This window comes from Diabrotica undecimpunctata, chromosome 10, assembly GCF_040954645.1.
Source record: "Diabrotica undecimpunctata isolate CICGRU chromosome 10, icDiaUnde3, whole genome shotgun sequence".
Classification (NCBI taxonomy): Eukaryota; Metazoa; Arthropoda; class Insecta; order Coleoptera; family Chrysomelidae; genus Diabrotica; species Diabrotica undecimpunctata.
Window position 1 is genome coordinate 56,967,920 of NC_092812.1, and position 27,589 is coordinate 56,995,508.

At 33.0% G+C, this 27,589-nt stretch overlaps 1 protein-coding gene across 3 annotated transcripts in view; it reads left to right on the plus strand.

Moving 5' to 3' along the window:
- The first annotated feature begins 725 nt into the window (after nt 1-725).
- LOC140452434 (forkhead box protein P1-like) overlaps nt 726-27,589 on the plus strand; it is a 426,859-nt gene continuing 399,995 nt past the window's right edge. For all 3 annotated transcript variants that reach the window (XM_072546691.1, XM_072546693.1, XM_072546692.1), the window contains exon 1: nt 726-1,096. In XM_072546691.1, the coding sequence (XP_072402792.1) occupies nt 1,076-1,096 (21 nt within the window). In that variant the 5' untranslated portion in view covers nt 726-1,075. The remainder of the gene's footprint in view (nt 1,097-27,589) is intronic.

Here is a 27,589-nt window from a genome sequence, read left to right on the forward strand (position 1 = left end):
TTTCCAAAATAGCTCAAACATCAAACGACATATAATACAAAACTAGACCAGAAACATCAAAAATCAAAAGTCTACTGAAAACTTCGAACAATAGCTGAAAAGACATTTCTAGAGACAGAGAAAGAAGCAAAAACAAAAGGCACACGTGCAAGGTCGAAGATAATATTATATTGACATTAAAAAGAAAAAAATTGAATTAACACATTATCAGAATGGACGAAGGAATAATGGTGAGAATCGTCCAAGACATATAACTAGTAATACAAAGGGGCAATTTTATTGTAGGAAGATAAAACAGGCAATTTGCTTAAAATCCAGAAGGTAGAAGGTAGAAGAAGAATTAAAGGGGTATGAAAATTCACAAAACAGTAGGTTGCAAGGCATAATTCTTAACCACATTCAGAATATATAATAAAAAAAAATCGCAATTATCCGAGTTATATAATGATAACGGTGTTCAAACATATGCTTGTATAAAAACTTATTGTTTTTGCACTTATATAAGATGATATTCCAAACAAATCCGATGTATATTCACGACCAGCTGTTGTCCAATACATAGAACTTTTGTTTTTGTAGTCTCTCCTGTTGGCTATAATCCGCCCCTGTGAATCTCTACTGAAGGCAGGTGTAGTTAGTTTGCTTTTGCATTTCTCTAAACTCTAAATATAAAACTGTGTAAACAACATCTCTCATACGGGTTAGGCGAGCAGACAAGTAAACAGTAAACAACACAGCACACACATACAAACACACACACATTACAGTGTAGTGTATGCCGCTCCACCGTATGCCTACACTCAGTAGGTTTCTGGCTATATTTCGTATCGCGTCGATTTCGATTCTCATTGCGTACGTTCAACCGTTCTCATTGTCGTTGTCGATGCCGGCGCTTTAAATTTCCCGCCTAAATTGATTACGTAAGTGGCTCTGGTGTTCTTGACTGACTAAACGAGGTTTCAATTTTAAACGTTGGTGCGGCGATTTAAATAGTGAATTTTTGTTTCTTAGATATTTGGAATATTTATGCCTCAAAACTTTTGGATTTATCGGAGGTGATTTGTTTGTTTGATTCATGTGCAGCAGAGTTGTAAAGGTAATATTTGTTTACGCAGTTTATCTTTTTTAAAAATACCTGTTCCTACCGCTTCTTACTATAATTTTTTAACATAAAATTAGCTAAATGATGTATTACAAGCTAACCTTTGATTGTAGATACTAATTTATATATTTGGATTGCAATTGTTTATTGTTAACCAAATTGTTTGAAAACTTAAAAGCGATGTTTACATTATATTCAACAACAAAGCCTGTAACTTCAATTTAAAAAATAAGTGAAATTATTGATACTTTGCGGTCACTACAATATATGATTTATTCATCAAATGGGCATTTAAACTTTTTGTTTAAATTATAATTATATTGTTATTCCTACATGATTTAAAAACTAGTTGAGAAAATAGAAAATGAGTTGAAAACTAGGACATAAACTTGGAACTACCTTTTTTCAGTTGTTTTACTAAGATAATTTGGGCATGTTTTTAACGTACAAAAAGTTCAATACAAAACTAAAGCTTTAAATAAAACAGAAAGAGAAGCTAAAGAAAATGATGACAAACAGTAAAAGTAATCTATATTGTAGCAATGTAGAAACAACCAAACTGGAGAAAAAGTTGTAAAATAAAGTTATAATACGTTATCTTGCATACAATAGGGAAGAAAAATATAAATATTAAGCAAAATTCGCTAAAAACACTATAGTAGGTATATTTAAATTGATTTTTCATAAGATCTAATTTTACAACAATTTTTACAAGACGGTCTATCAAGAAATATACAAAACCACTTAATATTTTTCAATGCACTTAAATTCGAATTGCCAAAAAATTTTTATTCTGTTATTTATTATCTACCTGACGTATGTTACAATTGTATTACATAAAGATCTTAAGGAAGCACCAGCAGATGTAAAATATATTATATGAGGTGCAACTAAATATTATAACATGAAGGATGTGCCTTTTATTACTTTACAATCAGTGAATGAAGCTATAATTATGATATTAACTTTAGTACAATGACTTGGCTCCAATTTTTATTAGTTTATCTTCCTTATGCAATATTTTTACTGATGAGACAGTTTCAAAAATATGTATTTAATTCATATGCAAGATTGTGATGTTTACTATTATTTTTTATTTGCTTAGTATTCCGCTATAAATTCTGATTATGTTTCTACTGTGTATTGACATATACATGTATCTAATTCCTTTTTGTACATGAGCCTTTTTTCTCTCTACTCATTTTATTTGAACCACTTTGCATGAGTGCTACTTGCAATTTGAGCTCCCAATTGAACACTAGAGGTTAGTGCATTGAACAGCAATTTTTGTAATATCTATATCTTCCGATATCGTGTTAATTTTCACGTATCTGTCAATTAGTAATCGTTGTCTAGTGATATTTTAGTAGCGAAATCATCATTGCAATTTTAATTTTAATCCATGCTGACCGAAACAAAACTGTTTGTTATTTAATTTCTTTATATATAAATATACATATATGTCAAAAAGTTAAGTTATATTGAATATAAAAGAATATTGAAATATTTCATCTTTTTATTGATTTTTATATATAATTTTTTTTATATATTTATATATATATATATATATATATATATATATATATATATAAACTTATACTATATAAACTCCTGAATAGTTAAACATCATTTTGCTTTAAATCTCATCAATACTAAATAAATCTCAAAGCCAGATAAATGATATGCAAAAAATGGGTAATCTAGTAAAGTGAAAAACTTACAATGTACCACTTACATTTAAAAATAAATTAGTATAGATAAAAATAATTTTTAATAAAACTAATAATCAGTAATCCTCCATTGGCCTGTATGCATGCCCGTAGACGATTTGGTATGCTGCTGATTAACTGGTCGAGCTGGGCTTGCGGAATTCTCTTCCATTCTTCACGAACAGTATCTTTTAGTTCTTGAAGTGTAATAGGGGGATTGTTTCGTTTCTTGATGTGTGTTTTGAGAGTGTCCCAAGCATGTTCAATGACGTTCATGTCGGGGGAATTTGAGGGCCACTAGAGATTACTTCTTCTTCCAGAAAATTTTGTACTGCTGCTGTTCGATGAGGAGGTGCGTTGTCATGCATACACACAAATTCATTACCTACTGTCCCTCAGAATAGACGCACGAAGGAATATAAACTTTCTCGATGTACACACCAGTAGTGGTGTCCGTGTACCACTCGTAATAAATAATTTGATTCATCAGACAACATCACGTTATTCCAGTTAGAACCATGATGCACCATTTCCCTTTTTTGCATCTATTTGATGAAAATGAAAACATGTTAACTTCAGCGTAATCAAGAATTAGATCCATAATCATAATCACTGTCGTCGGTATCTTCATTTGGATTGTAAATGATGACTGGCTTGATTGCTTCGATGCGATTTTCATGCATCCAACAGTCTTCTATTAAATTTTTTCCCAAATTGCAGGAGTATCAGTATCGTAACATGCTTCAATCTTCACATTTCTTTTTTCTCATGACCAGCTTCTTGCCATGTTTCCAAAACTGATGCATCACTGTAACGGTTACGTCCAATATAATTATCGTAGTAAGTTTTGCATATTTTCCAAATATGCTCAAATGATTGAATTTACAATGTTAAGGGGGCAGTCTTAAAATGTCCAAACATGTCCTTACATGTCCAAGACTATGTAAAATTTCGTCTTAAATATTTTTTGTTTTTTCATTCATTTTGTCTAACTGTGCTAATTTTGGCTTGAAATAATCCTAAAGAAATGAAATATTTTAATTCGTTAACCATTCTTTTATTTTATTTACTGTCCAGGAATTTGTTGGTTGCTTATTAAAAATTTCCTATTGGTATGGGACATTAAACAAAATTATAGCAGTTGGTTTATGTAAACTTGGCAGCAGTTTTCCTTTCAACCCTCTCACAAAGATTTTCGTATCCATGTTATCGTAATAATGACCTGATTCTGATTTTGACTAAAACACAAGATCCTCTTCATCAATAAAACCATGTTTTCCACAATCATGCAATATAATATGTCTGTTTCCTGAGTATCGGTGTTTTATGGATTTTATACTCTCGTCGTGCCAAATCTGTTTTATTCTACCTTTAGCAAAAATCCACGTTTCGTCTAAATAAAGCGTGTTCTTTTTAAAATTATTATAGTTTTTTAAAAACTTGATTCTTTTGTTGACGACACTAGTTCTTTCACACAAGTCTTTTTTATTGTCTTCCATTTGAACGTAAACTCTTTCAAAAAATCTTTAGGTGTGGTTGAGGTTTATATTGTGCAACCTCTACTTCACTATTTGCACTTTTTCTGTTTTTCACAACTGACTTCAGTTTTGTCATCACACACATGTACGTATTGAACTGGTCGCAAGCGGTTTCTATTGGCTTTTCAGAGTAAAATAAACGTTGCAAATTAAATATTACTTGATTTGATTTATATCTAAAATACGTCTCGCCATTTTCGCTGTCAATACACAAATAAACTTTTTACAATCATAAGTACTACTATAAGAAACTTTTTAGGGTAGGTACCATTATATTGCAAACGGTTTGGGAGTATCGCTAAAGTAAGGTCCCAGTTTCTCCGAATAATCAAAAATCCAAGTAAAGGCTATGAGGGATTCAATAAATATCTACGCTCTTGTTAATCTTTCAGAGCTCACTGATTAATATCACTTTACATTCTAGGTAACAGCTACTCTAGTTGTAACAAATATTTTGCACGTAAATATAAAATAAAAATATGTTTAAAAAATCTAAATCTTTTCATAAGCGTGTTAATTATCATGGAACTATCTTAAGTTGAGCAAAAAGGTAAAACTGCTAAGCAAACAAACAGTAGAGTGGACCATTGGCTGTCATTGAGTGTCTAATAGCGATAATCCAACACAGTCGTAAATTCGTAAAATATACTTTACCATTTATGGTACACAGGGATTAAAAGTTTACTGAAATTTGATAATGGACAGGTGAAGGGACCTGATAGAATCCATCTTAATTTTCATTCAGTATTTTCTGTAGAACACCAAAATTTCTTGAATCCGATTTTTACATCGTCCACATTGTCTTCATAAGTTCATCAAAAAATAGTAAATTCTGTTAGATTGATTATTGTTGTTTTACAAACATTTTTTTTATATTGATAAAAGTTTAAAAATACTTCCATGAATAATAAAACACTAATGTACAGTATATTTTATTTATTCGAAAATCGATTCTCTATATTTTTATTTTATTATTTTAACTACATATTTAATATACCAACATCTGCTATTTAATTAATCTACATTTTTTGAATTAATTTGTCACGGAAGAATACGGGCTATCAATATTATGTACTAAAATAATAATATTAAATCGACTCTTTGTTGATTTTATTGTTCTCGTTATTGGCTAACTTTATATTGGTGAGGATCTTCTTTTTTATTTACTATGGGGCATATATGAGTACGTATAGTATACCTTAACTATTTTGGAATCTTTTATTTTCTTACAACATATTAGTTGCTTTTGTAAACTTATTGTTTAATTAACTTAATTAAAATCGGATGCTTAAATTTTGGTTAATTTTTGTTAACACATACCACTTTATTCATCTGTTAACCAAAGGTGCTATTTATATAGTTTTAGCTTTTTTTCTTCTTCGTTTTCGTCTGCGATAGCCTTAACATTATTTATTTTACGAACATGTGTATTTGCTCTCAGTAGGTAGTGATGGCTTGTACAGATATGTTTTATTCCAAAATCTTTGGAATATATATGTAAAAGGGCAAAACTCACCGACAAAGCATAAACATACATGGAGAAAAGCTTAGCCCCCTGAGGTTTGCAGACGATATTGTGCTAATAGCTGATACGATAGATGAGGCCAATAACTTTTAAATCAGCTCTACCTTTCCTCGCTAGAGGGGGGGTTGAAAATAAATATATCTAAAACCCAGATGATGTCAAATGTGTTGACTTACTGAGCAGAAATGCTGACTATGACAAGGAGAAAAGTGAAAAAGATCCACGTTGCTCAAAGATGGAGCGTGCAAAGTTGGGTGTTTCGTGAACACGAGACAAGATCCCAAACCGCCAGCTACGACAAAGATCAGGAGTGGCTGATGCTGTAGAGAGAATAGCAACACTGAAATGGAACTGGGTAGGTTACATGGCTCGAATAACAGATAACATATACATAAAGCGGATACTGGAATGTAGTCCAAGAGATAATGCGTACCGAAGCAGAAGTCGTCCACCAATACGTTGGACTGACGATCTAAAACGTTGCCATAGGAATTGGATGCAAGCAGCACAAGATCAAAACAGATGGAAAATTATGAGGGAGATATATGTACAGCAGTGAACAAGCCGAGATTGAATGATGATGAATCAATGATCTATTTTTTCTTTCCTCATTGTATTAGTTTTCCACGTATATTTGCGTATCTCTGTATGTTAGAAGTACCAATTGTTTTGGGTGAATATTGATTTAACTCTTTTTCCGTTATTATAGATCGCTTCTTCAAGATACTTGCATATAATTCCTAAGCAAACCTAGTATTATCTATACTAAAAAATACAATTTTGTTACAAAATAAAAACAATGTTTACACTACAAAAGAAAACAGTCAATTCTGGTAAGTGGTAGGATACCCTTTTGTCCTCGGGTAGAGAACTCACCCCGAAGGCGGATGAACCAAAGATTTGGTCAACGGCATAAGGATAGGGAAGCACAAGTATAGGTAAACACCACATTAAAGATTCACAGCAATACGCCCCAGTCAATCAATTAGAGCAATGCTCAATACTAAAATCAAGTTCGGAGTAATTCCTCTGACTGGATCTCCGGGGAGGAAGTTTTGAGTTCACCAAAAGATAATAAATAAGAAAGAATATCAAGATTTGCACATGTAATGTCAAAACCATATAAAGCAGAAAAAAATCCATAATTCAATACAGGAGTTGAATATAATGTTTATTGAAATTACGGGAATAGCGGAAATGAGATGTCCAGATTCCAGAGTAATACAAGTGGAAGATCACAAGGTATACTACTTGGGAAAAAGTGATGGATCACATGAATATGGAGTCGGAGCAGTTGTATCACTCAAAGTTACCAAACGAGTTACTAGCTTTACACCAATATCAGAGAGAATGATGTTACTATAATTATAAGCGAACCCCATCTATATCAACATCATTTAAATTTATGCTCCCATTGTAGACAAAGAGAAGGAAGAAGCAATTAGGTTTTAACAGAAAATCGACAGAATCATACAGAAAATTCCACGACAAGAAGTTCTTATTATTATGGGTGATTTTAATTCCAAGCTTGCAACTGGGGATAAGACACAATAACACATAACACAAAACTTATAATAATTAACAAGAATTAGTACTACCTCAGGACCCTAATAAATAAAGAATGGACCAACAACCAGGAGATTAGAGCACGCATCGGAAAAGCTAGATCCACCTTCAATCGGATGGGGGCCTATTTTAAGAGCCACAACCTCTTTTTTAGTAAAACAGTAAGAATTCTGCGATGATACGTCTTCTCTGTTCTTTTTCACGGTGTTGAATCGTGGCCCTTAGACGAAGATATGTGAAGAAGATTGAAAGCATTTGAGATGAAACCATATCGGAGAATACTTAACATCCCGTGGACTGACCGAGTTACAAATGAAGAAGTCCTCAGAAGAATAAAGAAGAACCGAGGTACCGACCACCATTAAAATCTCGATATACTGTGTTTTATGTCCAAATGCAACGTATAAAATGGTAAAAACGGAAAATAACTCATAAGAATGAATTATTTCCTGGGAGATTTTATTGTTTAAGGGTACTATGATATAAGCACATCCTACCAGTGTAGCTTAAAATGAAAAAATGCAGAGTCCACGGGTTTTGGTGTTTATGTGTTTGATCTAAAAAAGAAATAGTTAAATTACCACATGTTGTGTGTTAAATTCTTAGTGATTTCATTGTAGTGTGTGTAAACATTATTTCGATCTGATTTATTACATGTTCCTTAAAAAAGGAAATTGTTTATTTTTATTTTATTGTCTAATAGTATACAAATATTCTGAAAAATCGTTTATGTTGGAACATATGAAGAAAAACAGATTTGTTTAGCATTGAAATTTTTGCTTGGATGTATCGCTTGGAGTTCTAAATAAAATAAATATTAGTAGTAAGCGATTTTCAGACATGTAATCAAGATTTCCTAGTAAAAATAGAAACAACATTGGGAGTTGATTCGATGTGAAATAAGGATGTTCGAAAGTTGTTGCATTTCGTAATGATGTTTATTTAGTAAACATCGCATACAGCGAGTATAAGCAGAACATATGCGCTGTCAAGTAAAATTTTTGCCAAAAACAAACTTAAAAATTATTTTTTTGTAATTATCTTAGGTAAATATAATACGAACATTCAACATGACTGTATCGCAAAATATTTCAATATAAACAGTAAGCAATATATTTACAGGATTAATCACATGGTAGGAACACGCTCAGTGGAGAGCATTCAATCGAGACATATTGATAATTTTAACAATACATAACATAATGAGAAAATTGTTATAAATAAAAACTGACAATCAATGTAAATAAAACTTTCGAAGTATTAATGACATAAAGAAGGTGTACATTCGCACTCACAAAATAAAATAAATTAGACCTTAAATTCGATTGCTATATTTATATTGTAAGTCTCCACCATGTAGGCGTTTTTACAGTGGGTTCAGTGAATGCCACGGCACCCTAGTGGGGGGTGCTAAAATGAGGTATTATATGGTGCAAGTCCCAACCAAAATTAATTTTCACACCACTCAAAATTGTAAACTCACATACAAAAAAAAGTGATTAACACGTTCACGACGGCATCATATTTGTCAGTAACTATTTACTTACGCTACCAGATCCCTGTCTGGTAACACTGCCTAGTGTTCGAATGATACCAGACCTATGGGTCTGGTAAAAATATCTATAAATAAACGGTTTCTGTGATTGTGTATTTGAAATTACATTGAATGTAACACTGCCGTCTCATAGTAAACATTTTATTCCATTTCTGGCAGCCATAGTACCAGACTGCGATGTCTGGTAAAGTATTTACGGTATACAAAAAAATATACTGATACTGATTTGGCAATTTGGAATATTTTACTTTTAAAAAATTAATAAAATCATGAATTTTTATTTGAAGTAATACTAAAGTGTATAATTATATACAAAAGTATTTTGTATATTATTATATACAAAAGTATATAATAATTGAAATAGTAGTTAATAATTAAATAATAATTAGATATGTCTATTATTAAAACAAGTAAAGCCCAAAGCCGATTTTCAACACGTTTTCAAATGGATCACTATCAGATTCACTTTCAGTTTGTATCGAATGCTTGTCCAGCAACAATTTAACCATTTTTTTACCTCTAGATGACATTTCTGTAGATTTTAATAAAAGACAACACACTTGTGCAGTATTTACCTACTATAAAACTAATTACCAAGCACGAAGGTCCGGTAAATCCCATAACGAAAAAAAATTTATTTTTGTGAGGCGTTACCCGATGCTGGTATCTCAGGTATCTGGTAACTTAAAACAAAAATAAAATATAAAGTACATCACAACGATTTCTGCAAGATTTCCTAATTTTAGTACCGGTTGAACATAAAGTTCATACCAGAACCGAGTATCTAGTTCGCTATTTGATTTTTATTACTGAGAAGATCGGTAACAAAGCATAGAAAATCCTTTAAAATGAGACTTTGTAGAGTTGTTTTTGTTAATTTGTTGCTTAATTATTGCAAAAATGGCTTCAAAAGTCAATTTTTTCAAAATTATTAATAACTTTTCTAAAAATGCACATTTAGTTTCGCGTGAGAATGGGAACACAATCACAAATATTCAGCTATAAAAGTTTTAAGAAGCTTTACTTAATAGTTACTACAAAATTGCAATTTTTTATCCCAGAAAGCTTTTATCTACAGATTTATAATGCGTAATCTATTTTGTCTACATGAATTCTGAAAGCGCCAAATTTAGGATATTACGAGCTTATCATTATCAGATTATCATATTATCAAATTAAATCATTTAACGATTAAAAAGTTTATGTTAAATATTGTAAAATAGGTAAACAAAAGTACTATGATTTAAAAAGCTTATAAACATTGAAAATAACTCAAGACACATCAACATGAAGCAAGTTCATTTTAGAACCCGAGTCGGCACTTTTTTTCAAAAATTCCAACTAAATATTGCACTTAAATTATTTATAACTGCTTTTTCCTATTTCTCTAAGTTTCTCTCCCTAATTGTAATACTGGCCTTTTTGAGCTGTTTTCTGAACCGGGGTTTGAGTTAATCTCAGCTTTTCCTCTTCCTATTCGCAATCAATTTATAGTTTAGACTCCTACATCATCAAGCACCTTACGCAAATTAAAGATATTACAAAAAATTGTGTGAACAAGGTAAATCACAGATGCCTTGTTTGTATTCATAAACGTTTTAATTTTGATCGTAACAGGTTTAATATATAAGGATTTGGTATATTTATTTTCTTTAAGTATTGATATTAATTTAACTGGACTACGAATAGTTTTACCTCTCATCGATATTTCAACAAATACATATCAATAATTTATCATTCTTAAATAATATGTGCACACAAATACAGTCTCTAAGTATTTTCGTTTTTAACGTATGTAACAAAAGTTACATACAAAGTGGAAAAAATATTGATAAAGGATTTAAAGAAACCGGTAAAATATATTCATATAATATTTCCAATAACGTGTTCCTTAACCAATTAACTGCAGACATAATTTAAATTAAACTGTGATGTCTATATTCTTCGAGGATACGCAATTTTCGATTCACCTGCCGCATTATGTCCTGGATGGTGAAATATTCAGCGTCACAACCATACTCGTAATTTTTTTACTTAACATTGCCCAAAAATCTTAATCGGACGAGCCTGGAGTATATTTGGAGATTGTCATTTTTGGGCACAAATGACAATCCCCATTAGGGATGTTGTGAGTCTGTAACCATGTTCTTGTTTTTCCGGTGTAATATGGTTAGGGTGATATGTATTAATAAAATCAACGAATTTCGGAATAGATGGAAATAAGAAAGTGGATAACCTAGCAAACAAAAGTCGAATACACGGGACGTCCTGCATGCATCCCTAAATGACTGCACTAAGCCATAAATTCTTAAAAAAAAATAGTCTTCGCTAACCAGCAGAAACTGTTCTCTTCCTTTAACGGTGAAGCATTTTCTGATTGATTGCCAGTACTACGAAGAAGAAAGAAGAAAATATGCAATCTCAGATGACATTAAAACCACCTTGACTACAATCACCGAACATGTAATAGATTTTTAAAAGATTTATGTTTATATATCTACATGTTCTTTTAAAGGTCTCTTCTAGTGATGTTGGCGACCACGTTGACCCATCTTATTCTATGTACAGCAGCTCGAAATCGATCAGTTATCGTTAGACCAATCCACTTCCTAAGATTGGTCAGCCGGGATATACGTCTGAGTCCAGTGCCTCTCTTGAACTCTAACCCCAAATCTTGCCTTGTAGAATCAACTGTGGAAGTGGGTAGTTATTATTACGCATAAGGTGGCCGAAGTAATATACATCTATTTAGTGTAAATCGAATCCTTGTCTACGTTACTCCACTAATAACCCTGCGTGGTTGATGTGTATTGTATGTTTCTATATATAAAAAAAATCGGTTGCCTGTAAAGTCGGTTTTACGGGCGAAAATTTTACGTGACAACGTCTTTTTCTCGGTAGAATATTTATTGATATGAATATTATTAAATTGCACAATAGGAACAAGGAATTGAATGAAAATAAGAATTGCACAAATTTTAACTATAGAAATATATTTTGTTTACTAAAACATTGTACATGTAAACTTAAACTTAACTAATTTCTATTTGAGTGATTTTGTTGAGGATAGGACGATGATCGGCACAAGCACGGAAGCACGCACCGATTCAACGCGCCTAATTCTCTAGTGCTGCGCGCGCAGCGGACCGATCATGTTTGAGTGGGAGAGAGACGCAAGGCATTCGCCGGTCCGGCGGGCCTCTCTCTCGTTCGGTGACTCACTGTAACAGACGTGAGCGGGCGTTACACTTTTTCATGAATGACTCCGAGCCACAACCTAATTTAAGACGTTGTCACGTCAAAACTAATTTCGAAAGATAACGCTCAGTATAAATATTCAATGTCCAATGCCTCACCTCTCATCTGGCCAATATAAGGCCTTGAAATGCTTGTAGCTAATATGGCACACCAGACGAAAACCTTTTCTTTCTTCAAATTTATTTTTTGACTTATATTTAGCGTTCTCTGGGTAATTTTGTATATCAGCGGTATAAAATCCGTCATTGCCTTGAATAATTTCCGTATTAAGTAAAATATTTTTCATCATCCTTGATCAAGGCTGTGAAGTATCTTCTGAACACGTTGTTGTCTGCATATATTGGGATTCTACGCAACTGTTCTCCAGTGTATTTTGGACACTTTTTCCGTTTTCTACAAATAAGTAATATTCTTTGTATTTTTAGTTCCCCACTAAGAGTCATTTGACTTACATGAAATCTTCGACCTAAATTCCGAGACGATTTTCCTAATTGGTCATTTGTAAATTCCACTAACCTATTTGACTGGGCAATACTCAACGCTTTAGACCGTCTGCTTTTTGTAAGATTTATATAATAGTATACCTTCTTCACATTCATCTATGGCTTTGTAAATGGTCAAAATTGCGACATTTTGACCTCTAAATCAATTTACAATTTCACGTTTTGTCAAACTAAATTGTACACAGATTTTCGGATATCCAGTTTTTACGCCATAACTTTTTTAACATTTGAAATATTTAATCAATATGATATGGCATTTGACATCTAATATTTGACAAATATGATATGACATTATTGAAGTATGACAATCATTCAAAATTTGTTTCCAGTGGCGACTAAATGCGAAGTTATTTGGGACTAAGTAATTACCAGACAATGATTTTTTTCCGAAAACTTTGTTAAATTTTGTTCTCGATTCATTCTTGTGAAATACATTAAAAATTTTCAAACATGCAGTGAAAATATTTTATGCAGAAAGCGTTTATTCATGCATTAGTAGGTTAGTCGGTTGCTTTTTAAAGAGTACATATATAATAAAGCACATGTACATACTGGACTAAACAGGATATCATAATAAAGTATTATAAAACTGTATATAATAATATATTATCTAAATAGTTACTGTGGATTTCTAAGACGAATATCAAGAATTGTTTTAGCAAGATATCGTCTTATTTTTGCGATAAACCGTCACAAAATAGAAAATAACCATTCACTAACTAGGTTATTTATTTCTTAACATTAAACAATGTGATTTCCTTCAGTCACTAACGCAATTATTAATTTATTTTAAAACATTTTTAGTGTTATCTTCTCAAAATAATACACACACGTCCGAACCGTAAAACAAACTTGTATCCACATTTATAAACATCAAAATAAACGATTCTGGAACACATACGAAAATAAGCTTTTTGATTTTATACTAATTGAATATACGTTATTAAGTTTTGTGTTGAAATATCCTTTTCTCACTTTCATAATTCTCTTCAACACAGGATCCCTACTAATGTACCTACTTTCATTTCTTTAAGTTCATTATGTCATGTTTTTCTTTAGCTTTAAATTCAACAATAGTGCAAACGCTAAGGAATAAAACATAAAATAATTCAAGTTGTGAAATACTAATAAGATCAATACATAATACAACTCCAATAAATAAACAAAATTAAGAATCGCAACCAATATAAATGATGATATAACAAAGTTTCATGGAGGTATAGAGTAATAATACACAACCAACAAAAAATTTATTTCCTTAAGGAGATGACATAAAATATGTGATCTTCTTTAGGTGTCGTCTCAGTGGAGATTGGCAATGACTACTTTAAACTTGTCCATACTGTGGGCTTTTCTTATTAGCATTTGGAGGTCGTACATTGTAGATATTATATAAAGAAGCCGTTTGACCTTATAAACCTTTCCATACTACGACATCAAAGATCTTTTGTGTATATTCTGTACCTGTGCTTGTCTTTTGGATATGATTAAGCGCCTGCTGTCGAGCCTTTTTTAAATAGAAGCCTTACTTTAACTTCTATTATTCTATCCTCTCTTATACACAAACCGTTTATAACGTTCTTCGTCGTTTTCTCATTTCCAGATTCCATTGGTCTTGGTCATTTAGAAGGTACTCTTCTCGGTCTGCCCTTCTTTCGTCTTCACTGCGGTGTCCAGATTAATACTTTTTTTGGGATTCTGCTGTCATCCATTCTTTGCAGGTGCTCGTACCATCTAGTTGGTTGATTCTGATATCCTCTGTTATTCTATGTTTAGCACCCTTGATTTCTTGAATTCTCTCGTTTCTTACTCTGTCTAATAATCTTCATTTATCGGCCGCTCTCCTCCAATATTCTAGTTGTGTTGCTTTCAGGGTCTTTATGGATTTGTCTTTCAGTGACCGTATATCGTTTCCATATGTAACTTTTCAGCTTTCTATACTTCTGCTATCTCCCAATTATTGTTAATTCTGGAGCAGTTTTTCTCCCAGAATTCGATTTTTTTTTGTTAATACTATTTAAATGGGAATAAGCCACAATTAAAGGTTAAAGTAAGTTTATTGATGTTTCAATTTCCACTTCGGAAATTGTTCTCAAAATACAAACAATAGTAAATTAAACAAATATTGTTTTTTTGTTACTGGGTAAAAAATTCCTCTAATAATTTAATTTTATCTGACTCATTTATATGAACTTTATTAAATTATATAATTTAAATGCTGATTCCCATTTAAATATTAATTACTTTAAAATGCCACAAGAAAATAGCTTCAGAACAATATTAAGACATCTTTTTGGTTATTGCCCTTCGTGCGCTCAACAGGTACTTTTACCTTTTTTTGCTGCGATGTCTCTGCTCTCTCATCATCATAAGTGGCTCGACAATCCGTTGTGGATCTTCGCCTGCTTACAAAGAAGTCGCCACTCCTGTCGATTCCTGGCAACTTCCCCTTTATCTTCTAACCCTTAGAATATGTAGGTCTTTTATCTGTGCTCTCTCACTGGACGTTTTTTGCTCCTCCCTGAGCTTTATCGGAGTTTTGCTTGCTACATTTTAATAACTCCTCTTCATCTTCGGAAGTGCAAGTAGGTATCCAATCCCATAACTTCTAGATGACTGATGTTTTTTGTTTTGTTTGTTTCTGATCCATTGTTGTTCAACAAGAAGGTGGAATTAATTCCGTTGTTAGCTTTCACCCGTATGTGCTCACCTTACAAAATTAGTGCCAAGGATAAGGATCCCCTTTATCACAACAAGGTTTCAAGACTGTTTTAGAATATACAAAATTAAAAGTATGAAGAATGTATCATAAATGTTTTCAAGGTGCCTCATTTATTGAATAGCCAAATATATATTTCCGTAGCCAAATTTGTTTTACGTCTTTTATCTTTTTGCGAATTAAGCAATATTAATATCTGTGATCGTTTATTTACGACTTCAGGTTCCTCCCATATCTGTTGTACTCGTAGCATATTTTCTGGTTTTCTGTTCTTCTTAAGTTTAACATTTTGGTACTGAGCAGAGCCAATTATGTTCAGAGTGGACATCTGCCCCAGAACAATTTTTCGTTATCCTATTACAGTTGCGGAAGCGTCGGTTAATTAAGAAGAAATCGATCTGGTTTCTTACTATATTGTCTTGCTTATATTGGGGGATGTCCATTTGTCTAATCTTCTGTATAGGCTGTAGTTTAACACACCTAATCTAGTATACTTAAGAGTAACTCAGTCAACATAGGTAGTATTAAAACAATGTTTCAAAGTCAAATTATTCTAGAAATAAGTTTAAATTACCGAGACATGTGATATATTAATTGGTCAAAAATTTACTATTTGTATAAATAAAAATATTTATTAAACGCAATTAATTGCATTTAGTAAAATATTCGTGAAAAACAATTCAACAAATAATTAAATCTTATATACATATATACATTAATTGTTGTTTTTATTTTATACTTATAATAAAAATACTAACAAACCTTGGAAACTTAAAAACAAATTATTTTAATAGGTATATAGTAATAATTATACATTAGGAAAGTAATACGATTTTCCAAAAGTGTAAAGGCTATAAGAAAGTAAATTGCTTTCTAGTAAAACAGATTTTACTCAATACAGGAGTCTGTTTAAAAATAATAAACGCAGATAAATATTAGCACAGTCCAATTTAGAATTGCCCGGCTTAGACTGTTGCCTATCGCGACTGGTCGTCTGTCTTTAGGGGCTGGTCGTCTGTCTTTAGGGGCTGGTCGTCCATTAGAAGTGCAGTCGCGCCACCCGCAGGTAGCGCATATACGCTCGTATACAAGCGACAAGCGACGAATCCTAACAAATAAAATTTAACTTAACAACGTCTACTGCAAATGACCTTAAGCGACCGAGTTCAGCAGACCACAAACGACTGGCGACCGATCCCCTTGAATGGGATTAGTCGCGTATAATCGCATGTGATGATGCTATACTAGTTTGCCTTTTTTTATGCAGGTATTGTGTTAATTTTCGATATGGAAATTGATAACGAAAAATTGATTAGTGCCGTTCGTGAAAAGTCTCCATTGTGGAACATGAAAGACAAAAGGTAACATTTTCGTGATCACATAAGCGGTTTTGACTATCTGGCTTGTGTGGTACTGGTTTCTGATCATTGAGGTAGTGATACAGGTTGAGGTTCGCCTTCTTTATCAATTATAAGATTGTGCAACAAACATATACATTTAACGATATCATCGACAAAGTTTGGTTTAACCTCAATTCCCTTTTGAAGTACTCTCCACTTGGCGGAAATGTTACCAAACGTGCATTTAATAACTTGGCGTGATTGTGAAAGACGTTTATTGAAAATTGTCGGTGAAGTTCCAAGTTGTAATGCGGGAAACGGTCGCATCAAGCAAGTTTTTATGGGATAGGTTGCATCCCCCAAAAGAACATGCGAAACTAGGAAGTCCCAACACAACTAGTAAATTTCCATTTACGCCAAAAACCTTCTATTATTGACTCCAAGTATTCATCTGTAGGAGAATGGCATATGTAGAGTGTTCAAGTGATCCCAAATAGCAATGCATAATTTTTTAACTATTCTTCCAACGGTTACATCTGACATTCTAAACGAATACCCCAATATTTTTAATAAAGCACCTGTGGTCAAGTACCTGTAACAACAGAAATCATTATGAACATACAAATTACATGATTTATTATAAAAAACTTTGTTATTTGCAATATTAACCAAAACTGTGGTTTTGTGTTTTAGTGAACGAAGTAAAGAAAAAGTGGTAAGGACTGCGTGATGTATTTAGAAGAGTATATGAAAAATCCTATACAGCAGGAGATGTAGCGCCGGAGGAAGGTTCCTCTTCATGGACGTTCTTTGACCAGATGCTCTTCCTCTTCGACATAGTTGAGCCAAGATAGCTGAAGGGAAATGTTGCTCTCCAGAAAGAACACCTTCTTAAAATGATGACGGAAATACTATTGTCGATGAAGATGCTTTGCTTAATTTGGAATCATTACAAAACAGTTGTCACTGATTAAGTAGAAGTTATTATGTCATTGAACAAAATTAGAAAGATAGAGTCCCCAGAATCTGCAAGCAACCACCAGAAGCGTAGAAAACAGCATAATACACAATCAGCCAATGCTGATGTTTATCCTGTTGGTCCTTTAACACCTACAACTAGCAATCCTAAATGTAACAAAATAAATCAGCAGAATCACGGTTGATGATAAATTTCTAGAAATCGAGAGGGCTAAGTTAGTTATTTATCGAACATGCTGTTAACAAAGGAGACAGCGACTCCCAGTTTTTCGTTAGCTTTCTTTCATACCTTAAAAAAGTTCCAGAACACCGCAAATTGAATGTAAGACATAAACTTCAGCAAATTCTTATTGATGAAGGAGAGTTATACAACAAACAGATCCTCGAATTCCCCATCTCTCGTCGCCTTGGATCAGCGAAACAAGTGGACCCTCATAGACAACTGAAACTCGTCTAACTCACCTTCAGGCGATATTAATTCTTATTTGCGACAATATTTTGGGAACTTTTCAGACACCCAGTCACTGTGTTATGTAGCGCAATAAGAATTACAAAAAGTGTCCTCTGTACTTTTGAGTAGGTACTTTTTTATTTCATTTTCATGACAGATGGGTTACCTTTGTTACTTTTTTTGGTTCAATTTAAATTAATAAAGATTTATCATAATTAAATACTTTACTTACCTTAAAGTCACACTTAAACGTTCTGCATTGAAATTTGTCAGAACACATCCGATAATAATCAAAGAATTTGTTCGGATTATTTAGTAAATGATCATGCAGGTGATGGAATTCTCCCAGTAAATTCCTTCTACTAAGTATTTCATTTATCCAACACAACCGTCTCTTTTTATCACGACGAGCTCTCAAACACCTTATTATGTAAGGTTGCTCCAAAAGGGACATGTCTTGCAAATCTATTTTACACGCTATTCACAATACACACTTTCTTTTGATGATGACAGTAGCGAACTAAAGTAAAGAGTCCTACAGTGGATGATACCAGTGGCCCAGTCTTATGATCGTACCTACACGGGCGTACACGCGCTACCTGTGAGTCGCGCGACTACGCGTCCAATGGAGGACCAGCTTAAAAAGGTAGGTTCACGTTAAAACTGAAGTGCAGCTCCCACATGTCCAGCAGTTTAATTCACTGGTAAAATTTAGTGCTTGACTCTTTTGAATAGATTCGTTACAGTAGACTGACTGGCACAATTCTGTAAACAGTTGAATCAATCAAATGGAATTAAATTATAATTTTGCGGTCGATAGGTCTCCTCCACTATATTTTTAATCAACTATCGGACTAAATAGATACTTATGAACCAAGGTAATATTCATTTAATTGAGTTGTGGACCACATACGTTGATTTTATGAAGTAATCCGTTAAAATACTGCTGCAAGAATCTGAGGGTATTCTTCTGGGTCTTCATCAGCCAATTCTTGAATATATTGGGCAGAAGCTCTAAGCTCATCATTTTGATGGGTCCTTTCTTGTTCTAAAACGCATTTTTTTTGTAATTCTTGAAACATTCTATTTTGTTAACGGAAAGCTGTAAAACTGAGAAGACTTGATTAGCTAGTCTTTTTTGACAAGTCTTCTTGACTTCGGTTAAACACTACTGGTCTCTGCAATTTGGTCTTGAGAACTTTATACTATACACTTTCCTTTCATTAAACTCCATGAAGAAGTATTGTGCTTTAGATCAAAGCCATTAACTTTCTTATGTTAAGTTTAAGGATATATAAGCTCCCTAAAAGTAAAAATAAAGCTCCTTGAGTTATTTATTTTGTGTGCTAAGACACGTTACCTTCAAATCCCTACTTGGAAGTTCTTCAGCTTTAACAGCCTTAAAAGTTCTTTGTGATTAAAAGATTTTTCCTTGGCACATATCAACTTATAATACTCGTCCATGAATCAATATTCTAGGAGCACATGAAGCTTCATTTAAAACTTTGATAATGGCATCTTTTATGCCCTATGCCATTCTCGAATATAGTTTTGTTCGGATAATTTTTGGTAAGTTACTGCTATATTGATCCACATAAGAGCAATTTTATAAGTTAGATCACCATACATACTCTTTTGGAAGAAAGTTGCAGGTTCGCATTTTTTGATTTTTCATGGTTGGCATTACATTGGTAGACGCCATGCTCTTAAAATCTTGTGTCATCTCCGATATCCCTTAAGAAATAGTTGGAGGTTTCCGTGATATGACTACCGTGTTACTGTTGACACTCTGCTCTCACAAGTTTCTGAGATTCCTTCTTTGGAATCGGAAAAAATCGGAAAGTCCCGAAAAAATTAATTAGTTAAACTGTTCCATAAAAAAATTGAATTTTGCTATTATTTCATAAGAAATATTTAAAATTTCATTGATTAATACATATTATTTATATAAATACATAATCTCTTTCGTATTCTTCTTAGCCTTTTGTCGTCCATGTTTGGACATAGGCCTCTCCCAACTCCTTCCATCGGTCTCTATCCTGAGCAACATATTTCCAATTTGTTCCGGCTATTCTTTTAATATCATCAACCCATCTCATCTGTGGTCTTCCTCTTGGTCGTTTACTTTCGTAAGGTCTCCAATGTTGTATTGTAGTATTCCAACGTTGGTCTTTTTGTCTAGCAGTGTGGCCCGCTAAGCTCCATTTAAGTTTGGCAATTTTTGTTGCTATGTCCTCGACTTTTGTTTTGGATCTTACCCAGTCGTTCCTCTTTTTATCTGACAGTCGTATACCTAACATTGCTTTTTCCATTGTTCTTTCTGTTGTGGCTAGTTTATTCATGTTTGCCTTGGTTAGGGTCCAGGTTTGACATCCATATGTCATGATAGGAAGGATGCATTGGTTGAACACTTTGCTCCTCAAGTATTGGGGTATTTTGCGGTTCTTAAGTATCCAACTAAGTACATAATAATATTTATTAATTCTTCTTTTTTAAGTACAAAAGTATTCGTTTTAAAAATTTATTTTAATATCATTTATTCAGACAGTGTAAAAATTAAAGTCGTTTCATATTTTTATTAAAATAAACACATTTGAAGTATTAATTCATAATTAATTTATTACCAAATAATAGAAACATTTAATAACTTTTTATGGAAATAAATTTATTTATTTATTTTTCGGGTATTTTCCAATTTTTCCGGGAGGTGAAAGTAGACATGTTTTTATTTTTTAAAGCTACCTATTTAAAGCAGTTTAAAAAAAATGAGTATTCTGAGTACCATAGAAGGCGAGATATTGCAAATTTTTCCAGCGCACTTTAATTTAAAGTTCCATTAAAAAAAAGGAACTCAAGAAGTTCTTCCTCCCACTTTAACGTGGAGGTATTTTAGGAGTACGGTCACTTTAAGAGGTTATAACTGTTTGCACCTTTTCTGTATATGACATCTATAAATTGCACCTTAAAATCATCATCTTCACTAATTTTTCAGCGCTTCATGTTAATAAACAATGGAAATATGCTTTTAAGAAAAAATGCTATCTTATTTAGTATTGGTCATAGAAGGTTCTTTTTTTGATAAAGAAGATTGTATTAGTTCGCCATTTTTTCAGCGGAGCTACTTACAAGCGCATAATATAAAAAATACGCAGAGATCAAGTTGAATAACTTACAAACTATTTGGTCGATTTAGCTGAGATTTAGCACACTTCAATAACTCATTAATTGCCATAATTTTAAGTAGTTATCTTACATGTCGTTATTCTAAAAACAAGGTTATTAACATTTATAAATTCCTGCCAAAAATGGGTTTTCTGGAGTTATCAAAAAACATTGCAAAAAACATTTTCAATGTTTTTTCTGTTTCTATGATTGTTTAAAAAAATAAAGCAAAAGCAGCTGTAAGGATTTGTCATCATTAGCTACCCCTCATATTCCTTTTTTGACCTTTTTGAAGATTTTTACGTGAAATCGATGATTTTGTCATAGATATACTAAGGTGTATGTAGTAAGATATGGATTATTGTATGTGTAGTTTTTGTATGTGTCGTGATGAAAACAAACGCAGATTTTTATAAGAATTCAATTTTTGAAAAAAATTACAAATTAAATAGGACACATAATGAAAACAACACAATAAAAATTCAAATGTACTATATTTTATTATTAAACAAACTACTAATTTCAGGAAAACAAATTCTAATAAACCGATTAGATAAAGAAACTAATTACTAATTAAATAGAAAAGAGAACGGGTAAAATAAAATCAATTACAGAAATACAACCTATTATTTATTCATAGATATATATTAAAAATTAAAAAGTATATAAATAGTAGCTTGTAAATTAAAATTATAATAAGGTCGTATAGGTTATTTAGCCTTTCTGCACCTCGACCTAACAAAATACTTTATAATTTGAACCTATTACTTGTTTAATCTATTTGAATTCAAGAGTGTGAATACTTCGACTGAAATTGATCATGTTAATAGGAATACGCTCTCTGCCTTCAAGATTAATCCTTTCCAGAAACTCAAGCTGTTATATATGTTCTGCCATGCCGTCTCTTTGACTATGACTTAACCACCTTAAGGTGATATCTTCGATTATAATGCCTGGTAGCTTATTTAAAGAAGGTACTTCGAATTTTGAGGCTATAATTTTACAGATATTTTTGCTTATCTTCAGACACACTCCAACAAGATTGTAATGTATTGTGTTCTCATGCATAAATTTTTTTATATATGGCTTCAGTTTACTACAACTTGTCAGTAGCTCCACTTCCCCTGATCGCCTTATGACTTAAAATACACATTAGATTTTCTTGTTGTGCTAATTTCTTAAGAGATTGTTTACAATCCCAAACTAGCTTTAACTCTCTATCTAAAAGACTTTTTTTGCTTGGATCAATCGATATAGTACACAACTGAATTTACTTCTAGTTTTGGTTAAACTCTAGTTAACCATAACAGCAGCGATGTCGGCTACCCCAACCGCCTCCAATGAGGTCAAACTCGACCTCCCTCCAATAAATACGAGTATATAGTCTAAATTAATATTCTAAAAATTATATTCTTGCTTTACTGTTTTAACCCTTTTTATTTAGATGAATGTTTTTACTTTTCCCGTCTTTTCTCTAATTCTCTTTTAGTATTTACTACTAATATCACATCATTAGCGTACATTAAACATCAAGGGATATCACCGAGCATTTCTGTTTTCTGCACCAATGAAAATAGATAGATTTATCTTTTCTATGATATTGATCAGTCTCTTCTGTACCTCTACATTTGATATTTATAGATCTTGAGAAGGCGTACGAGACAGTTCCTAGACAAGAGATATGGAGATGTATAAGAGAAAAATGGGTTCCTAAGAAGTATGTAAGACTCGTGAAGGATATGTATGAGAAAGCGTATACCAAAGTAAGGACTTCTATCTGATTGACCGAAAGTTTTCGAGTGACGGTTGGTTTGGATCAAGGCACTTCACTGAGTCCCTACCTGTTTCATCTTGTTACGTATGTACTAACAGAGAAAATAAGGGAGGGCCTCCTTTATCTATGCTCTTTGCTGATGATATCGTGTTAGTAGAGGAAAGCAAAGAAATTTTGGAGGAGAAGTGGGAATGTTGAGGAAGAGCTATTGAAGAGGTAGGACTTAATGTTCTCGAGCATCTCGAAAATGGAGTATATGTGGTTGAGAAGATGAAGGGGAATGGTTGGGACATAGAATTTCTTGCAGAAAAACTAGGACGAGTAGGAGAATTTAAATACCTTGGCTCCTACTTAACGAAAAATAGGACACTAGATCGAGAAATTGTCAACAGGATACAGGCTAGTTGATTTAACTGGAAGCGTATGAGCCGGGTAAAGAGCTAAAAAAAAAAAGATATATAAGAGTGTGGTGAGACATGCGTTGGTGTACGGTGGTGGAGTGTAGCCTATAAAGAAGATTCAGGAATAGAAGATGGTGGTAGCTGAAATGAAAATGTTATGGTGGATGTTGGGTAAGACTAGAAGTGACAGCATCAGAAACTACTTGATTAGGGAAAGAGCCGGGGTGATTACAATCTTAAAAAAGATTTAAGAGATGAAAGCTATGTGGGACGAAGGATAGAGCTGTTATGAGTTAATGAAAGGAAAGGTAAAGGGAAACTGAGGAGAAGATGAAAAGACTGTGTGGCAGAGAACTTAAGAGAAAAAGGTTTACGTGAAGAAAACCCGATGGACAGAAATGAGTGGCGACGAAGAGTAAGGAACAGCGGCCTCTGAAAAGGGAAAAGTTGAGGAAGAAGAAAAAGATTATACGGAAGTCGAAAACTATAGACCTATAAGCCTCCATTATCATTTGTACAAACTTTTTACCGAAATAGTACCCTGTAGTAGTAGTAGTAGTACCTGTAGACTATCTGGACCCTCTCAACCAATACACCAAGTCAGTTTTCACTCAGATTTCACTCGGTACCAATAGTCAACTTATAGCGCTAAAATCCTTAGTAGAAAAAACCATAGGATACAACCGTACACTAGTACTAGTTTTTGTTGATTTCTGAAATAACCAGAGATTTAATACAGTGTCAGGTGTATTACAGATAGACCCTTGAAATTTATAGTATCTATAATATAAAACAGCAAGTGTGCAACTCCAAGAAAAACTAACAAATTCCCATTGGAGAGGGAAATTAGATAAGGAGATACAATATAACCCAAGCTCTTCAAAGCAGTTTTGGAGTATGCTGTCAAAAGACTCAGTTGGTACAAGACCGGGATAAATATCGACGGAAAAACGCTTTACAACCTTCAATTTGCCGACGATATTCTCCTCATTGCAGACGATTTACACAAAGCTTCTTCTTGCATCATCTTCTTGGAAAGGTTGGTGATCCAAATGGCAATTGTAGCTTTGGAAACTGCTGCACGGAAAATTTCTGCGGGTGAGCGGTCAAACCGCCTCAGGTCTTTCAGTCAGGAGTTCTGGCGCCTTCCTACTGCTCTTTTTCCCTGTGCTTTATTGTGCCATGACCCAGATATTTTATTTGCCTCTCTTTGACTATTCTTAGCAAATGTTTTTGTTTACTCATGCACCGAAGTACCTCATTGTTGGTAACTTTTTGTACTCATGAAATTCTCAGCATCCGTCTATATATATATATATATATATATATATATATATATATATATATATATATATATATATATATATATATATATATATATATCTTCTTCTTCTACGGCACTACAGCCCAAAATGAGCCTTGGCCTCCTTTATTTTTTGCCTCCACCCTTGTCTGTCTGTGGCTGCTCTTCTCCATACACGGACTCCTAAAAGTGCTTATATATATATATATATACATTTTAAAGGCATCTATTATTTCTTTCTGTTTTATAATCCATTGTTTAATTTTCACAGCCATACAGCAAGACAAAACTGATTATTCTAATTCTTAGCTCCTGATCTTGTAAAAAATGTTTTCATGTTGGGATTTCTAGCAAATGAATGTTTTCATTTTAGGAAAATGAAGAGATTTGCAAAAGAATAGGAATAAAAGATATCAGAAAATATATATCAAGGTTAAAATCCACATTTACAGAACACACTCAGCACTGATAGATGATCTAAGATAGTGTAGATAAAGAATAGATAGTGTAGATAAAGAATAGATAGTGTAGATAAAGAATAGATAGTGTAGACGTATGGGAGGGCTCATGTCCAGCAATGGACGCAAGAAGTTGGATGATGATAATGCTGATGAATGGAAGTTACATTTTTTGTTAATCTGCCCTTCATAAATCAAAATCAATTGCTTAATATTTTGGTTTTCTCTCGACGTCTACCTATATTCACACCACTTAATCCTAATTATTTAATTGCTCAATGCTTAATAATAATACTCCTGATTATCAAGTAAAATGTTATTTAACGTACCATGTATTTAAAACTTACATACACAATAATTGCTTTGCATGTATTACCGATGGAACAAAAAAAGAAATAATTGGAACCAATGACTATTTTGTATAAACAAAATCATGTTAATTGAAAAGTAAACAGAAATCAACGCGCAATCAACAACAAAATATTTAATTACGTAACGTAAGTCAAGGCCAAAATTGTGCTACAACTATTCAATATTATCAATTTATAACAAGATAATATGATATAGAATAGTTTTTATTAAAAAAAATATAGTTGAGATTTTGTAAACGTTTAAGGCAGTAAACAGTTATCGTTATTTTGTAGATTAAGAATAAATCAAATATACACTCACAGATGAAAATATAGTTCTTTTTGTAACTATTTATAAAAGTTGGAAATTCGATATATTTTAAAATAAGGAACTATGTAGTATAGCCCATTATTGACTGAAATTAGTTACATTGACGTTATTACAATACATATATTACTCGATTTTATATAGCGAGTGTACGGTTGATCAGTGGCGCACCCAGAATTTGTCTTAGGGGGGGGTTTTGAAATTTTTTTATGCTACCTCCATGTTGAGTCCCTACAATTTGGGTTTTAGTTTAATTTAAAGTACTAAAGATAGCAGTTCCAAAGATTCAGGTATCTATTATCCTACCTACCAACTAAAACCACCCTCTCTTACTTTTCCGCAGTTGACTGTCGCACGTACCGTACTCCGAAAGTGGGATGGCCACTGTAAGGCTGACGACATTTTTGGAACACTCCCTTCTCTTATCTAGATCTTATCTATTGTTCTGAAGCTATTTTCTTGTGGCATTTTAAAGTAATTACTATTTTAATGGGAATAAGCCAAAATTGAAGGTTAAAATAAGGTTATTGACGTTTGACATTAATCGAACTTGTAAATACAATACATTTTGAAGACTGCTATCGCCGTATTCCCGTTCTCCTCCAGGAATCCTCCCGGTGCAAGGCATGCTCCTCCTCCAAACCTGTCGATTCCATCGCTCTTCTAATTCCTTCATTTCAAGAGCGTCGAGGTCTACCTCTTTTTTTTCTTCCAGGGGGCTTCGATTTGTGAAGTTTTTGGGGCCAACGTTTGTCAGACATTCTCAATTATTGATGTCCAAACTATTTTGAACCTCTTCTTTCTATTCTGTCAATGACTGTTTCTGTAGCATTCATGTTATTTCTTATAGATTCGTTAGTCTTCCTTTCCTGCCTTGATATTCTAGCACGTCTTCTCAAATAATCCATTTCAACTGTCAACAATCTTCTCTTCAGGTCTGCATTAATTGTCCATACTTCAGAGCCATAGAACAAAGAACTGATTCAACCATGGTTTGCCCTATTCTTTTTTTGTTCCTTTTGGAAATGTGGTGATCCCACCATAAGGAGTTCAGACATCCTACAATTTTACGTCCCTGATTACTTCGTGTTTAATTTCGGTTTATCCCAAGCCGTTCTTAGCAATGAGTGGATCTAAATATTTAAATTTTTTCACTTGTTTGATTTCCACGTCCTCGTCTATCAACACTTCAAACCTTGCATCTGAACTGATAATTAAGTAAATATTCTGTTTTCTTCATGCTGACTTGTAACCCCCATTTTAAATATTCTCTCTATAGACACTTTATCACAAATTCTAGATCATAAGAATCTTGAGCTAGGATGACTTGGTCATCCGCAAAGTTTAGGGAGAACAGTACGTCATTTCCTATGGGGATTCCCATTCCCTGGCAGTGGTTTTTCCAATTTTGGAGGGCTGCCTCAATATATAAATTAAACAGTAAGGGTGACATACTGCATCCTTGTTTTAGTCCTTTAGTTTCTTTTATTGGCTCTGATAGTCTATATCCGATTTTTAGGTAAGTAGTGTTATCCCTGTATACTTCTGTGATTATTCCTAAAAGGTATG